This window comes from Mya arenaria, chromosome 11, assembly GCF_026914265.1.
Source record: "Mya arenaria isolate MELC-2E11 chromosome 11, ASM2691426v1".
NCBI lineage: Eukaryota > Metazoa > Mollusca > Bivalvia > Myida > Myidae > Mya > Mya arenaria.
The window spans coordinates 6,356,233-6,375,533 of record NC_069132.1 but is presented as its reverse complement, the minus strand read 5'-3'; the positions used below and the strand labels follow the sequence as shown (position 1 = coordinate 6,375,533).

General features: G+C 35.9%; 1 protein-coding gene across 1 annotated transcript; it reads left to right on the top strand.

Annotated features, from left to right (window-relative positions):
- The first annotated feature begins 2,829 nt into the window (after positions 1-2,829).
- LOC128209255 (damage-control phosphatase ARMT1-like) lies at positions 2,830-16,822 on the top strand. The gene is made up of 7 exons (XM_052913209.1): positions 2,830-2,882; positions 4,622-4,727; positions 5,622-5,732; positions 6,260-6,384; positions 7,783-7,948; positions 10,172-10,314; positions 11,147-16,822. Exons 1-7 carry the CDS (start codon positions 2,842-2,844, stop codon positions 11,748-11,750), a joined length of 1,296 nt encoding a protein of 431 aa, XP_052769169.1. The 5' UTR covers positions 2,830-2,841; the 3' UTR covers positions 11,751-16,822.
- The last annotated feature ends 2,479 nt before the right edge of the window (positions 16,823-19,301 follow it).

Below are 19,301 nucleotides of genomic sequence, written 5' to 3'. Positions count from 1 at the left end.
TTTATAATACCAATAAATTATTGGATGTTCTATTTTGGACATGCTTAAATCTAGCTTTAATGTAAGAAATACATAACATATTAAATAGCTGAAACATAGAAGCTCCAGGGACCGAGTGGTTAGCACGGTTGCGTTCAACATGGATAGGGTCACTGTTTTGCTGGGATTTATTTATATTTACTATTATGAGTTGTTTTACTTTTCAATTTTTAGGATGATTTGACTATAGCACTGCTGGCTGAGGATATAATGTTACCTCGCCGAAAAGTCGCCAACTGATTGTACAACTCTTGCTCGTTAGCTCTTTGTGGTATGTGATATTATTTTCTTATTTATCTGTCTTGCATATTACGACACGTCTTAACTATAACTTTTATCGATACCCGCCGGTTTTTTCATGAATATAAATATGATAGATAATTTTGGAGAAGTAAGGCTAGCTTATGTGCTCACAAATAGGTTAACGGTGATAATGTTAATGTATTTTTTTTCAGGCGAAAAACATTAACACCTTATCTCCGTCATACAGTAGCTCAAGAGTAGCACAACAACGCGTCCAGGTATATTAAGGATCATTTTTTGTTTAAAAGAAGTTGTTCAAGAACAGAACATGTCTTATAGCGTTTTTGGGATTGTGTTTCAAAATGTACTTTCAAACCCTGACGATTAACATATTTCTTTTACACTGGAAACAATTTCGGTTGTGGGTTGAGAACATATGAGGACAAGCGGTGGGCAACAATTCTAATCGTGATGGGACTGAACAATTTTCTTGGAAGAGAAGTTCGTTCCGTATATCCCGATATACCATTGAATTACCGTGGTTTAAATAGTAATTGTGTTTATCCTGCTCGTGAGAAATCATTTTTATTTCCACAAGAGTGTGAATAAATATCTCCTGAAACAATAGTTATACTTTGAACAAGGGATAGCGATCAAAGTCAGACTGACCATATGTTTGTTGCCAACCACGAAGCGACTTCAGACATTGAAGCTTTCACTTACCAGTAAGAAACGGTAAACACTAACGTTTGTCAATACACCAAACGGATATTCTGCGATTAAGGTTTATATATGCCTCTGGTAACGAAACTGATGATTATTATATGAGGCAGCACCGGCAACCAAAAACGATTTTAAAGGTTACCTCAATCTTCTTGAAAAGCATTCGCGGACTCCAAAGCTCTCCTCAATCGAAAACGGTCTTAAGAACACTATTTTAATATCGGAAAAAAATAATTGAAGCATTAATTAATTCAGAGTAAGAGAAACTAATTACCACTTGGGAAACTCAAACATAAGTGGTATTGGTGTCATTAATGTTAGTCAATTAATTCCGTTGTAGAGAGGCGATACCAACACTGGTTCTTTCTCCAAGAAACTCTTTATAAAATAATATACGAAAATTACTCACCTTATCGTCATATCATATATCTGTGATGAAATGTCAGTTTGCAATCCTATGACATATTCTGTTCCTGTGAAACAAGGTTTACCAGTTCAGAGATGCTTTTGCAGAACGGCAATTAGTGGATTCTACAAGAATAGACACGACTCGTTTGTCATTGGCAAAACAGGCCCGCTCATTGCATGGTACTGTACAGCAAAAAATGTATCTCACGACAACCCAGAAATGTGTGTGATCTTCCAGTAGACATCGTTCTAGCTAAGGTTCCAATATGCAAAGTGGCCTGTGTTTACCGACCACCATCAACACCTTTGACAATGTCAACTGATGCATTAACCATTGTCCACGCTGAATATTTAGCAGGCTCAAAGGCCATTCTGATTGATGACTTTAATGTACACTTCTACGAGCAAGCACCGCAACAGCGTATTCTACGTACATAAGTTTGCTGCAGACCATGGTTATCATCAGCATATATCTACATAGTTTTCCCTTTATGTAACTCATTATTTTTATGTCTGTATCACCAAATAACTTCCAGTCGTTCAACAGCCTAAATAACATTACAAATTAAAAATGTTTAATCCAGTGGTTAGGAATTGCTTAACAATTGGTATGTATTTTTGCTAATATGCGATTAAATTTGAGGATGTCTGAATGTACGTACGTCTGTGTTAAATAGTCTGATTGTCTGACCGTTGTCATCTGCAATTTGTTTGTTTACACTATGTACATGTCACACTAGATGCCACAGTGTTTGTTTGATTTTTGGGAAACTTGACATTATGTATGTCTCAATGATATTTAAGTTTAAATACATGTACACACATGGAATATCACTCTGTTTAGAATTGAGCTGGTTTATATTTAATAAATACATTGCATGAATTGCATACTCATTTGTTTTGGGGTGTTTTCCCGTGTATGCTTGAGTCTTTTGAACAGAACGGTCATGTCAGGTTAAAAACGGAACACAAATATCACAATAATATGACCCGACTGTTAATAATTATGGTTCTTGAATTGCTGAAATTTAAAAAAAGTTTATATGTTGTTACTCGATGAGCCTTTGTCCGATCATCACCAAATTTAGGCAATATGTTTATGGGGAGAATATCTCGGCCTGGTTAAATAACCAGCTACGTCATCAATCAAGGATGATGACCCTCGTCCTCGAATTGGCAAAAACTATATTTACAACGTCCCCTCTCTAAATTGCAATACAACTAATTATCTTCAAACTTGGTGTCCTCAACATCAAATCAGTAAATTATATTCAAATTGTACAAAAATAACACCGATAATGTATTTTTACTAATATAACAACAATAATAAAATTTATGTTATTTTTTTAGAATTTGTATTCCAGCGGGAACATTCCAGCCGGCTTAGATTAGCTGGTGTACTGTAACCTGCTGCAAACGTTTATCGACATGGAGTCGGTTCCGCAAGCTCTTTCTGCCCGAAAGAAGAAGTACGACGTTAATATTATTGTTTTTTTAGAATCATGAACTAACGTTGAAAAGGAATTATCTCTTGTACTGTAATAATTATGTGTAATGTTTATTTACATTACTTTTTTAATCGTATGTTAAATAATAATATTATTTCGCGACTGAATATGATGCTGAGACAATTTGAGGTTACATTCAACCATATTGTATTTCTGTATTAGAACACGATAAAGTTTTGTACATTAGCTCTAATTATAAGTGTGTTTTGTTTTATATTTTGAGGTCCCATTGTAATTGAATAGATTTCTATTGAAATTAGCCAATATGTCAACATAATGGTGTGACATGCCCCCTTACCTGTCAGGATAAAGATTAAGGGCAAGTTGGGATTTTTACTAGTCCATATACATGTAAACAGCCGCTCCAGAGTCTTTGACGATTTTTGTTTTGGCGACACTACGCGTCGATATCCCACTTGTTGTTTTCCTAGCCAAGACAAATACCAGTGCTAAGTATATTGAGTGGAAAGATAACGCGCTCCTGCTAGATAGTTCCAAAATGGCGATGCTTTGTTGACAAATGCCGATCTGAATAAGTTTTTTATGAAACACTTATGTAATAAGAGAAAGATATTGGCTATACATAATTTATGTGTTTGTTTTGTTTTTTTTTATTTTATAAATGCAATGTTAAATATTGTGGAGTTACAGTTAAAGAATATATTTTTACATCGATATGAATAGGTCGACTTGTGGCGTTTAGGGAACAAAATGAATATCCAAATGTAAAAAAAATCGCTTAAGGCGCATTATTGTGGCTAGGATTTTTACTTATAACTTCTATACCATTCATCCAATTGACTTAATACTTCACACAATTGAGGACCATCTTACCATTAGGTTACATAACACCATTTCATCCTAAACACAAATAATGGCACCTGATTGAATTAGGAAATTAGGTTAAAGTTCTAGGGCACATTGCGTCTTGTTCAAAGTTCAGGGCAAGATGGTATTTTTCACTACTTACTTCTATACTCTTTATTCAATTGACTTAATATCTCACACAGTTGTTTACGGCCATCACTTAATTAGGGTACATAACTTCATATTATCCTTAATTCAAATATGGCCCATTGGGCAACTTTCGGTTTTAACTCATCTCAACATACTCTGTATTGCCTTTGGATGCTGATGTATTTTTTAATGCTTTGACTTTTAAACGTGCTTGTGCAACTTCAGAAACGACTCATATACATGTAACTGTATGATTATTTTCCAATTATGAAACACATTCAGTTTAATAATATGAGCTTCTTGGTTCCTTGACGCAAATGTTGGGTACATCTTGTGTTTTTTCTGTAAATGTTTCATCTTAATGCTCTATTCTAGATGCGTCATAACTCGCAGATAATTGTTTATTGGTGAAGAAGACATATAATGTTACTTCTTTTGTTCTGATTATTGATTGATTGGGCAATAATTGCCCCATTGGACAAGTTTCACCAGCCTGTTTAGTGCATGTTACCAAGAGACAGCCTCAAGAAGTAAATGAAACGATTAACAGGAATTTTGAGAAAATAAATTAAACAATGCTACATGCAGAGAATACAATTTCTCCTCAAAAAGATTTTTTACTTGTTCCATTTTATTTCTGCTAAGGACAGCTCAAGATTCAGTATTAATAGAACTTTGCTCCTGGCATAAGTTAAAACAATTTAACCTTTCAATTTTTAATAATATTGCCTTCTTACTTTCAGTTCATTCGCGTACAAGACAATCAAGGAGAGACTTCCAGTAATCTTAGCTAAAGTTGCAGATTCAGTCTTTAGAGCCAAAACTGTCATTAAAGAAAATCATGGAGAAGTGAGTATGTTTACAAACTCTACTAGTAGTTCAAGGGTTCATCTGCCAGATACATTAAGTTAGGATGTATTTATTATCATATAATAAGCTTTTAAACAAAACAAAAGAAGTGTTTGATTATCTAAAGCAGTCCATTCTGAGAAGGCAGAAGGGTGCAATGGTGATGCTGGTTTACATTAAGTCAGAGTGGTGCTACCAAAAAAGTACAGGGTGCAACACTCTCCTAGATTACTAATTAGCTTAAACCCTACATGTTCTATGTTCATGAAATTTAGCCTTGTAACAGATTTATATTAATATAGAAGATAGTTTGAAGGGACACTTTTCTGATGTCCTGTATCACATCAAGTTTGGGGTGTAGACACGAACCTATCATGAATGCATAGTCACGGTCGAAGCAGATGCATGTTTCCACACAGAACGAGAATGATACATTTGGTTATAAGAACATCCTATCATATTATGCCTTTTAATACATCTCTTCTTTGATTGCACTGTTCATAGTTTTAACTAATGATGCTGCCATTAGGTTTAATACAACATTTTCTGGAATTTCAATTCTGGATATAACATCTTCAATCAATGGCAAATGATTTAGTGCATTTCTTGAATATATTCACAAATCAGCAATTCAATTCTTTTGAAACAGTTTCTTAGGAAAATACAGTATTTTCCTGAAAAAATACTGTGTGTTATTGATTTATTAGTAATATAAACTAAAATGAACATCATCTTGTGAAAGGCAGCACTCAACACGCACTACTATGCTGATACAGGAGAGAAAATGATAGCAGCGTGATTTTTTTTTTCAGTACACCTTTCTATTATTTTCACTATTAGATATGGAGGAGGCTATGAATAGGCATAAAACGAATGTGCATACTTCTGTTTCAGCAAGGACAGGAAGATTTAAAGACCATTGCAGGCTGTGTTTCCAAGATGAGGAACGAACTGATGACCAGTAAACCCCTCATTCCTCTCGAAGATAACAGGTCTGATACAAAAGTATGTGGATTCCACTTTAGTTAGATGATAGCCATTTACATGCATTGTGCTTGTATAACATTAACAAGATGATATTAAAGTTATATATCCTTAGTCTGAATAAAATTATCTAAGTAGGGGTTGAACAATTGTAACAAGAGATATGTAACAATATATGGTTTCATTTTATGGAGTATAACTGGAGGTGTTTTCATACTCAAGCAAAAAATCTCTATGAGATTGAACTTACTATAATTATTAATATTAAATGATTCCCATAAACCTTTCATATGATTTTAGGGATGGCAACAAGTAGTCAAATCCATACACGAGTACTCAGACAACTCTTCCTATTGAGTACTTGGAAAAATTGGTTTTCAGAAGTGACATGTTCATGTTATCTGTAGTTGGTCATCGTAATATTGGCAAAACCCATCTATGTTTTTCATCCTTAAATAAGTGTCAACTAATGTACTTTATCAGAAATATACAAACATTATCACCGAAAATGTGGTTGCTGTTTCATGCATGATATTGTTACTGTGTAGGTATGGAATGATTACCTTGAAGAAGTAGCGGAGCGTGAGGAGGAGCCGCCATCTTGGTTCACCAGTTCCTGGCTCTATGTAGAGACCTACATGTACCGGCGCATACAGGAGGCTGTTGAGAAATGGTAGGGCGGGGCAGTTAGCAATTCAGCATTCATAAACATGATTTTAAATGTGTCAGTGGCAAAAACTCAGAAACCCTGCACTGGTTAAAGAAGGGTTTGCCGAGCTTGGTTCAAATCTGAAGTAATGTAGTTCTTGAAAGATAGGGATGCAAACAAATGGCAAGATTGATATTCAAATATTAGGTTATTCTTTCGATCGAATATTTGATTATTTAAATACATCTTTTAGAAGTTGTAATAAACTTTTATTATTATTATTATTCGCTAAAGTGCATTTTAACCTACTTTGTCGTAGCCAGTACGCTCAGTGGACTCTGAAATTCCCCAAATGAGTCTCTGAAATTCCCCATTTTCAGAAAGAAAAAAAGCATTACATTATGAACAAACAAAAACCAAAATCGAATAAGTTCAACCACTGCCTTCATATTTGTAAACAATGTGAAATTAGATGGATCCTAATGAAATGGCTTAATGCGCCAATGGAGGGTCTTTTCTTAGGACGAGCAGCCTTGTTCGGGGATAGACCTCTACTAAATATAACTGTAGAAAAACTGAACCAACTCTGGAAATAGTGAAATAATAAATAGCACCATATGTGGAGTTTGACTAATTGTACATCAATAGGGGAAATATATCTTTAAAAGCTATAATATACAGTTTCATTTCAAACCACGAGCATTATATCGAAAACATGGAAATAAGTTTAAAGAACATACATATAACTACATCATTGTAGCACATGTCATTTATATCATCACAGCGATTTGAGCAATGTGTCACAGCTTAATTTTCAGCCAAGACAACGCATTGGTGTGACGGCCGTTTCCTTTAATTTCTAATTGGCAAAGGCATTTGAATTTACCGAAAATAATAGAAATTTTTGATGTCACTTGTCTAATAGCCAGTTGTTGTAAAATGTTTTTATAGTACCCGACTAAATGTCCCTTAATGACATATCATATGACACATGTATAGTGTATTGTCAACACATTCACACCTCTGGTGTTATGGGCAAATGGCTTTAAAACATGACAAACGAACTTTATACACAGCAACAGAGTGGTAGGCAAAATATTTATTTTATTTTTTTTTATTTATTCAATAACAAAAAAAAAAATATTCGAATACTGATTTTGACATTCGAATACCAAGCGTTTGATCAAATATTCATTTGCATCCCTAGTTAAAAGCCATGAAGAATAACATAGATTGAGACTCTCCTTGCTGGCATTGGACTTATTGGCAGATGCTATTGCATAACTTTTAACGGTTAAAAATTCAAATAGTACGATGCCTCAGTTTAAGCATAATTAAACAATCCAAATAATCAAATACTAGAACATGAACATGAACTCCTTTTCTGTCATGTATTTGCTGACATCTAAAACACTTTTCCAGTGCAGTTCTTAAGCAGTATGACGTGTTCCAGGAACAGAAGGAGAAGGCGCTGTCAGACTCGCATGAGGCAGTGATGATCCTTCTCAAATACCTACTCACACTTGTACAGGAGATTGAAGAAGGCAAGAAGATTGACACTCAGCTGCTCTTCAAAGAGTTTATGCAGGTCAGTGGGGTGCTGCTGCATATGAATTCAGTTCTAATAGCAATTGATGGAGTTTTGAAATGGAAAATGTTATTATAATGCTATCTGAATGTTTAATTGAGGTAGCTATTTCTTATTATAATAGACGGTGCCTCTTATTGTCTACAACACAGATAAGTAATATTTAACCCTTTAGCGCATGTAAATGAGTATGGCAGACTTTACCCATTACGGCATGTAAACACATGTGGTCAACTCTTTCGACTACTGGCCCCAATATCATGAAAATACTTAATTCAAATCTCAATCTCAACTCATTTTACCACATAAAAGCATAGTATAACTCTAAATCTTGCATATTTTTATACTTTTTATGCCCCCTTTTGAAAAAAGTGGGGTATATTGTTTTGCACATGTCGGTCGGTCGGTCGGTCGGTCTGTCTGTCTGTCGGTCGGTCGGTCGGTCGGTCGGTCGGAATACCAAATGGTTTCCGATCAATAACTTGAGAACGCTTTGACCGAGGGACCTCATACTTGGTATGTGTATTGGTCATCACCAGCAGATGAACCCTATTGATTTTGAGGTCAGTGGGTCAAAGGTCAAGGTCAGTGTGACCTTTACATGAAAAACGGTTTCCGATCAATAACTTGAGAACGCTTTGACCCAGGAACCTCATACTTGGTAGGTGTATTGGTCATGACCAGCAGATGAACCCTATTGATTTTGAGGTCAGTGGGTCAAAGGTCAAGGTCAGTGTGACCTTAACATGAAAAACGGTTTCCGATCAATAACTTGAGAACGCTTTGACCCAGGGACCTCATACTAGGTAGGCTTATTGGTCATGACCAGCAGATGAACCCTATTGATTTTGAGGTCAGTGGGTCAAAGGTCAAGGTCAGTGTGACCTTTACATGAAAAACGGTTTCCGATCAATAACTTGAGAACGCTTTGACCCAGGAACCTCATACTTGGTAGGTGTATTGGTCATGACCAGCAGATGAACCCTATTGATTTTGAGGTCAAAGGTCAAGGTCAGTGTGACCTTAACATGAAAAACGGTTTCCGATCAATAACTTGAGAACGCTTTGACCCAGGGACCTCATACTAGGTAGGCTTATTGGTCATGACCAGCAGATGAACCCTATTGATTTTGAGGTCAGTGGGTCAAAGGTCAAGGTCAGTGTGACTGTAAGCTGAAAAAAGGTTTTCTGATTGTCCATATTTTATTTTCTTATATAGTAGACAGTAGAAATTTATATGTCACTAAATGCATGAGTTGAAGTATCAGTTTTCAGTGAACATCTAGTTTAATTATGCCCCCCTTCGAAGCAGAGGGGTTATATAATTGCTTTGCACATGTCGGTCGGTCTGTTGGAAGACCAAAGCTTGTCCGAGTGATAACTCAACAATTCCCGGACCTATGGTCATCAAACTTGACATGAAGATTAGGTATGACCAGTAGATGACCTGCCTCATATGCATCCAATGACAAATCAGCTGTCATTTCAGTCCATGCATATTTCATTCAATTGTCCAAATATTTCTGGCAACTTGGCGCTCAGGGGGCATAATGTTTGACAAACATCTCTTGTTGAAAATGTATTTTCTCATTGAATGTGTTTTTGAAAGATTTTGTCAATTTTTCAACGAATACTTATTCTAGAGCAAAAAATACTTGAGTGATTGTTAAAAGGCAATGATTTGTACTCAATTGTTTTGGCTGTAGAATATATTCCATTGGAATATAGACCAAAGGTTTTATTCAACATATTCAATGATAGAATGCGGTTTAAATAATTTGTAAAAACACATATTTTTGTCAATAAATATTGATGTTATATGGTAAAATGAGTTGAGATTGAGTTTGAGATTTGACTTAAGTATTTTCGGGATATTGGGGCCTGGATGTAAACAAGTTTGAGCGCATTTTAAATGGGTTAGTTAAATATTGAATATTTTTAAAAGAAAAATTTTGGGCTTGTATGATTAAAGAAAAAACAAACAAAAAATACTTTTCAAATTGTAAATGACATTTTTCCTCCTTGTCAAGAAAAATACTTCATTCCAAAATGACTCATTTTAATAAATGGATTTTATTGAATTAAAAACATTTGGCTGAAAGAAAAGAATATTAAAATGTTACTGCCTGAACTCTCATCACTGATATTGAAACGTTCATACAGCTTAGTTTTGCTATTCAATGATTGCTGTATGATGGTTATTCTCACTAAACGTTGTTTCAGGTGTGTCTATGGGGGAACAAATGTGACTTGTCCATTTCTGCAGGCCTGGAGAACTCCCAGAAGTCGTGTCCCCTGGACCAGGTTAACACACTCCGACCCTACATACTGATAGATGATCTTGATACAGTCTGGAACAAGATTGTGTATGTACAGTAGGGGTTTACAATGTAGTTGTGCATAATTAAACATAAATGTATTGTATTGTTAATCTTATTAAGATTTTATACATGAATTGTTAATTATTCCATTAAAAAAAGGTCTACAGAGAAATTATTGAAGGTAAAATGTATGAAGAAAATTTCTAGAGTTTATTCCTTATCTGGTTAACTGATTTTTCACTATTTTATATAATACATGCCTCCAAGCCAAACCTTTACCACCTGTTATAACCTTCAATTTATGGAAAATCCTGGCAAAAAAACTTTTTCTAAAAATAGAACACTTTAAAAACCTGTGATTCACATTTCAAACCTTAGGATTTTTTCATACAGTTTGCCGCATTATTTTGAGCCAATGAATATATCATTTAAATCATTTATTTTGTTCATATTTTAATATTTATGACCTAGCAAAAGTTTAAATTCACAATGGAATGAAATTGCACATTGAAGATCTAGTTAAAATAAACCCCAGCAAAATAGGAATATGTAGGGTTGTTTACCATTAAAAAGTTTTAGGTGGGAATTAATTTTTAAAAAATAGCTTTATTTGGTCTTGATTTTTACAGAAATCACTCTAAAAGACCTGCAAAATTGCATCCTTGTAAAAACAGTTATTTTCATTAGAGGCTGCAAGGAGGCATCTATTATAACATATTTATTTCATAATGCAATTTGGAAACAATTTGTTTAATAAACCAACAGTTATCTCATTTAAAAACTGCCTTCAAATTATTATATATAATGAACCAGTTGATTTCATTTCATAGTTTGCTCTTTGAATAGAATATATCAACCTTTTTTATTCATTTTCCAGATCGTCTGGCCCAGGAAGAGTGGACATCATACTGGACAATGCCGGGTTTGAGGTGGCCACTGACCTATGTCTGGCTGAATTCCTGTTGACCAGTAAACTTGCAACTTCTGTCAACTTCCACGCTAAGGCCTTTTCCTGGTTTGTGTCTGATGTCACCCCAGTGGACTTTGAAAACACCCTTCAACGTTTAATGATGTGCAATAGTATGGCTACAGACTTCTTCCTAAAGAGGTGGAAAGGGCGGTTAGAAGACGGGACGTGGAAATTGCAAGTGCACGATTTCTGGACAACTCCTTTTCCTTATTGTGAGATGAAATCCAGATCTCCTGACTTATATGAAGAACTCAGCAAATCTAAACTGCTCATTTTCAAAGGTGACCTTAACTACCGCAAACTGTTATCAGACCTAGACTGGCCCACAACAACCCCATTCGAGACCAGCCTGCAGGGGTTCGGTCCTTCCCCGTTGGTGAGCCTGCGGGCCCTGAAAGCAGACCTTGTCACCGGACTGCAAGAGGGGCAGGTAGAGAAAGTTGCTGCTCAGGACGCTAACTGGATGGTTGATGGCAGCTGGGCCGTCATCTCCTTTGCAGATAAACAATAGAAATGGGACTTTGATGGTTCCATCTTTTACTTCACCTGTAGATTTCAGGAATTGACAACAAGTTTAGAATCCAGATGTTAAATAATTACATTCATGATTGGGTCTCTATTATTTAACAATTTTTAACAACCTTAAAACATCTTTATGTATATCAGCGTCAGTGCTGTTACACCACTTTAAGAATGGGGCTGGAGCCTTTCTGATTGGGAAAAAGCATCATTTTGACTAAAATTGTGAACTTCACATAGAAGTTTTCAAGAATACATGAGAAAATAGACAGAAAGATAATATGCAAAAACAATAAAAACAAAAAAAAATGAAAAAACAGCATATGTTTTTGGAATTTTATTTCACAGTTGGGGGAAAAATTGTTTAACATCTGTAGTGGAAGATCTTTTGGCCTCAAATTGGTCAGATTTTTTATGCCCCCTTTTGAAAAAAGTGGGGTATATTGTTTTGCACATGTCGGTCGGTCGGTCGGTCGGTCGGTCTGTCTGTCTGTCGGTCGGTCGGTCGGAATACCAAATGGTTTCCGATCAATAACTTGAGAACGCTTTGACCGAGGGACCTCATACTTGGTATGTGTATTGGTCATCACCAGCAGATGAACCCTATTGATTTTGAGGTCAGTGGGTCAAAGGTCAAGGTCAGTGTGACCTTTACATGAAAAACGGTTTCCGATCAATAACTTGAGAACGCTTTGACCCAGGAACCTCATACTTGGTAGGTGTATTGGTCATGACCAGCAGATGAACCCTATTGATTTTGAGGTCAGTGGGTCAAAGGTCAAGGTCAGTGTGACCTTAACATGAAAAACGGTTTCCGATCAATAACTTGAGAACGCTTTGACCCAGGGACCTCATACTAGGTAGGCTTATTGGTCATGACCAGCAGATGAACCCTATTGATTTTGAGGTCAGTGGGTCAAAGGTCAAGGTCAGTGTGACCTTTACATGAAAAACGGTTTCCGATCAATAACTTGAGAACGCTTTGACCCAGGAACCTCATACTTGGTAGGTGTATTGGTCATGACCAGCAGATGAACCCTATTGATTTTGAGGTCAAAGGTCAAGGTCAGTGTGACCTTAACATGAAAAACGGTTTCCGATCAATAACTTGAGAACGCTTTGACCCAGGGACCTCATACTAGGTAGGCTTATTGGTCATGACCAGCAGATGAACCCTATTGATTTTGAGGTCAGTGGGTCAAAGGTCAAGGTCAGTGTGACTGTAAGCTGAAAAAAGGTTTTCTGATTGTCCATATTTTATTTTCTTATATAGTAGACAGTAGAAATTTATATGTCACTAAATGCATGAGTTGAAGTATCAGTTTTCAGTGAACATCTAGTTTAATTATGCCCCCCTTCGAAGCAGAGGGGTTATATAATTGCTTTGCACATGTCGGTCGGTCTGTTGGAAGACCAAAGCTTGTCCGAGTGATAACTCAACAATTCCCGGACCTATGGTCATCAAACTTGACATGAAGATTAGGTATGACCAGTAGATGACCTGCCTCATATGCATCCAATGACAAATCAGCTGTCATTTCAGTCCATGCATATTTCATTCAATTGTCCAAATATTTCTGGCAACTTGGCGCTCAGGGGGCATAATGTTTGACAAACATCTCTTGTTTTATATAATATCAAAAGGTACTTGATTTCAACTGCTTAACATAGCTTCTAAATGCTTATTTTGTATTACAAGGTACAGAATGATAATTTGGTAGCTCATTGATTGAGTAGTCTGCCAGTCACTGGAAGAACCCTAGCATCAAGTTTTTTTTTAGTTGGAATGGTAAGCAATTTGAAGTATTTTGAGGTCACAGTTTTTCTCCATCTATGCAAAAAGGTTGTGTCCTTTATGCTAAAATCAATCCTTCATTGTAAAGCAGACATTATAGTATGAGATATAAATAGTGATCTTATAAGTTCGACAAAGGTATCGAATTATAAATTTATTTAAATTTTTGGATTTTTTGATAAACTTTAAATGAAAGAAGAAACATGCTTTTTAAGGGATAACACCTACTTTACTGTGACCTTAAAAAGCAGAAAAAAATGAACAATTTTGCTTAAACTTGTCCTTGCAGACGACAATACAATTACAACAAACCCATTTCAATTGCTTCTATGAGCAAAGTTATTGACAACAATTGTCAAAATAATGTTTTCCAGTTATTTTATATACATAATAATTACACTGTTATGTTTTGTGATTATTAAAAAAAAAAGTTTTTTTTCAGAGACTGGGTCATAATATTTGTTGTTGATAATAACCATATTATCTGTGATCAGGAATACTGTGTATAAGTCAATGATTGAAATGTAAAGTAGCTAGTTCCATGTTGTCTTCCAATATCTTGCCTTGTAAGCTTTCTGTCTTTGGATTTTTGCTGTTTTTCACCTGTTAATATGTCACATAGGAACATTTTTCTTGAATTAGGGACAAAACACAAACAAGCCAAAACGAACCAGGTTCTCTATCAAGATCGCAGCAAACAATCAGATTGCTGCCATTAAATATAACATTATCATTTTTATTGACCCGATTCTGATCTGTGGAAATAAGAGAACGTGAATAGCAAAAACCATATAAACAAACATGTATACATGTGCATGCACAACTATAGACTTGCTTAAAATACTAACGAAACTGCTGAAGATGGTGTTACACAGTCACTGGTGTTGATATCCGCATGGATCCCTCGATGTTCTACAGAGGTATTACCTATGGACGTTCATGTGTTGCTCTGTCGGTCTTGTTTTGTTCAAAAGCTGGGACTCCTCGAAGCAGCCATCCAGGTTTTCTGCCATTACATACAGGCATTGACCAGTGATATCGATCACTGTATGCCGCTTGTGTTTGCAGAACTATAAATGAACCTCGTGCTCGGATGCCTGAAATATCATAGTTGGTCATGCCTTCTCCCTGGACCACATTGATGAGGATTATAAACTAGTGTTTTTGTACTTTACCTCTCCGCTGTCGTTTACATTGGTGTCGGTGAATGTATGTCAGTGTGAACACTCGGTCACATTTATTGAGGTCTCTCATTGACAAACTTTATAACCGTTTCACTATCAACTCCAATTGTTAACACTAACGTACCTCTTGTTCCTGCAACTCAATTTCTAGCAATGACGCCACCTCACCGCCGAGTTCCCGTTTTGCAGCTATGGAAACGGCATTTTTCCTCTGTAAATTAAAAATGGCCTTTCACAAAACTGTTTATTTTCAAAAAAACTCTGTGATGTAAAATGATAGTTAATAAATCAAACTAAAAGTTCAAATACTTGGTCGTGGATACTTATTCTAAAAGCATGGCCGCTGTCGCCTACCTCAAATATATGGTTAATTCGGTAAACAAGAATAAACAAAATGCAGGTTATCACCAATGGCGTGTACTATATATAACAGAGGTATCATCCGTAGAAATGCATGTTCAATCATAAATACAAATAAATAAGTGTACACACTGCCTACAAGTTAAACATTGGCGCGATCATAACACACATGTATTGTAATAGGTAAATATCTCGCGACATATTAAAACCTATAATACAATCACTGAATACAAAGATAAACACTCGAGTAATGGATTTAATGAATTACATGCAGTAATGTATACATAGGTATTATCGCACAGGTAAAAAGTGACGCAATGCGGGGTAAATCTGTTTTAACATCAAATTGAAAGCAAATATAAGGTGTCGGTTTGATATAAAATACTAACGTACGAGTAAAAGTTCAGGTTAATAATTGCTATCAATCAATATCTATCCAACTACTTCCACTCACTATAGTCACCACACCTGACAGTTAACGGGGCGGGGTAAACATTGCCATTGTGGGAAGTCAAGCGAAATGCAATTAAAAAAATAAATATAAAATAAACACCCTATGACATAATCAGCCCGGCCGACATACAACACATATCGAAAAGTCCAATTATTCCTTAAATAAACAAAATTATACATGATTCCAAGGAGCGAACCCTCGCTTTACAAACCATATCAAAGCTTATGCAACGCTATACAATATGTCTCGAAATTCGAAGACTCATGTAGAATAAAAACCAGTATTAACTTAACATATCATTTTTTTAAAAATACAGTCTAAAATTATCAATCAATTCCCTGCGAACGTCGGATAACAGGTAACAAGATATTGTCACCGAAGACTGGTCGACGTTGCAGTATGACGTACCTCGGCGGCTCCTGATACGTGTCTCTGGTAACAGCTGTCACGCGAGAGGCCAAGGGAAGCAACACGTTCAGATAAAAAGTACTAATCTTATTTGCGCGATGGACGCCTTCCCCTCTCATCAAACGCATTATTAGTTTTTTGCCAAATCATAGACTCCGTTGGTTTCACGAAACATACACGAACTTCGCTTGACCATTTACTAATACCCAAAAGACATGATGTGTTTACAAATCGTAATATTTGTACGTGTACTAAGCATGTTGTTTACTGTTCACTTTGCTCATTGCTAATGCTTTTGCACTCGTAGATAACACTTCCCTAAACACACGCACGTGAAAGGTTTTAAATTCGACGCTTCGAAAACTACGTTTCTAGTTTCAAGCATAAGTTGACAGACACTTGAACAGCCTGTTTGATCCTCCCGAACCTGGTTCAACAGATTGTTTCTTCATTTGCTGCTCTGCAAGCTATTACCTTTTTATTGTCATTTCGAAAATTGTACGTATACATAATTAGTTTTTTATTACATATTTATCGATGTATATATAAAATGTGTATTTATTTATCCTTTTGCTTCATTTCTAGTTGTCAGGATATTGAGAAGTGTTGCCAATACGCGGGTCATTCGGATGCTGCTTCTGTTTGTAAAAATCAGGAATAATTTGACTTTATAAAAGACGGCTTCAGATTCAGTTAGAAAGAGTTTAAGCTCTTGTCACCTCGCGTAATTTAACAAACCTATATTTGCAAGCATATCCCTGACAGGCATTGTTTATAACGTTATAATTTTTCTATGAGTGTATGTGTTGTTTTTATTGGTGCAAGTTCTTTAATTATGTATTTTATAAATAAAATTATCTGAATTCTGAATTGTCTACATACATGTCTTTCCCAACAGAACGAAAGGCTGACGTAAAGAGTAAGTAACAAGATCAAATGTATTACCATTTCCCGTTGAAAACGTTTGTGTCATGCATATGCAAAAATAGTTTACCTGCTATCACTGAAGTGCATAGGAATTGAAGCAGGTATATTTATTATGGAATGTTGTGCAGGCATTGATGTGTTTGTATGATTGCATCGTACCTCGGAGGAGTCAGCGTTGTCACCCCGGCTGGATTCATTCATTAGCGGGTGATGTCTGTATCTGGTCGTCGAGTACCTAAACGTAATACATTAATTGATAAGATGTTATTTGTTTTCGTTTTACTACTTCATTGCATTCAAGATGATGCTGACTTCGATGAGGCTTGTATCTTTCATTATGCACTTGCTGATAAATGGTTAGGGTTAGGTTAGGCGCCCGCAAACCGGCTTAAACCCCCAGAGAGTTCTTGCTTAGTTTTCAGGGACCGTGCCAAGACGGTTACCCCAACATGTAGAACTCAATAGTTTGATAGCTTTTTAATGTTGTCTTGTAACGGTGTATCGAATGTTTCGGGAGGGGGATATTGTTTTGGCATTGTCCTTCTGTCCATTTGTCCGTATGTGCGTTTGTTTCTGTACGGAACCATATATAAATAGGGATTGGTCAAATTGTTTTGAAACTTGGTCAAAATATTCCCCTTGATTGAACCTCGATCGCTTCTAAAAATAGGTCACTAGGTCAAATCTTAGAAACATATTTTGGAACACACTAGATGCATAATATTTGGTCCACTATTCATCGAACTTAGTCAGAAATAACACTGGGTCACAGGTGATCGAAAAATAGTTCAAACGTTATTTTTTGTCACGAACCATATAATGGGGATGCTAGGTCAGAATATGTTCAAACTTGGACAGAATGTTATCCTTGATCAAATCTCACCGTATTTGTGGGTCACCTGTGATAAAAAATAGGTCACTAGGTCAAATCATAAAGACATCATTGAAACACAGGCATTATATCGGATTAATTTTCTTGAAAATAATCAGAATAAGTTTGAAGCTGGGTTACATAGGTTCTTAAAAAGGCGCTAGGTCACTAGGTGAATTCTTAGAAGATCACTCTAGAGGCTATAGTTTTGCAATACTACTTGCCCAATCTTTATCAAACTTAATTAGATTGTTTGCCTTAATGAAATATTTTATCAGTTTGAAACTGGGTCAGGTGGGTTTAGAACAAGGTTTCAAGGTCAAGTTTAAATGCTACACTATATACGTTATTATTTAACGAACTGCATGAAAACTAATATCTCATATACAACGTACACCACTTCGCAGCCATATTGCATGTTTTGTATGGAAAATTTCACCAACACTTTGTTTCCATTCCATCTATTTTGCCTATTCAGGCGGCGGACCAATTCAATGAACTTGCTGGTTTTGTGTTTGTATGGCTTCTATACATGTGCCTTGAAACAACACCTTGGTTAAATGTAAGGCTACCGCGCCTGTCCCTGTAGTGTCCATTGTTTAAACAGCAAAACCTTCACCGAGTGTGTTGCGCTCATCCTTTCACATATTTGACTTCCAAAAAGGTTCTTGCATGGTTTGTAAAATGTACTTTAAAAAATGGGATGATGTATCGTTGAAACATTCAACGAAAAATGGCGTTAAAAGAAATAAAAACAAAAAACACTTTCAATGAGAGAAAAAATATACGATGTACGTTGTATAAGTTCAAGTAAAACAATTTTAGAGATACGCGCGATGCATTAGTTTTGCAATGCATTGTTTCCAAATACAAAGCCATTTTCTTTGGGCTTGCAGTGAGAAGTGACAAATCGTAACCTATTCATGTATTTATTTCACAAAAGGTGCATCTGGTATACCTAGCCACTAGGTGTAAAACATTGACATATTGTGAGATGACGACCTGAAAAGTAATATAAATATTCATAAGCGTGTACGTAGCAGTCCATTTCTTGACTTTACTTGTAATATGCTAGTTTGCTTTCTTTGGAAATTGTCTATTTTTATTGTGAGAGAAACTTTAAACAGGTGGTCCCCAATGTCACAATACTGCAGAAAATGTGTATTTCACGGCATTAATTGCGATGTCAATTCATGGGGAAAGCTCACTTTAAATACATTATTTTATTAAGATATAAATACATGTTAATGAAATTCGATAATTCATTCATGTGTTAATAGTTGGTTTTTGGTCATTGTCCAGATACCCTTTGAATGCGGATAGGGTCCCAAGCTGACCAGGGTGTTCTCACGCCCCGATTTTATGTCACAATATTCATAACCACTTTTATAACTATCTTCATTTTCCCAGCGTGTCGCACGATGATCTGTCATGATGTTAAACCAATATTTGCTGTATGATCACTTAAACAAATATGTTATATGTCTTGCGTTCGATTCGCGGGCCAAACAAAGCCGCGCTGTTGTTGGCATGTGTCAGGCAAG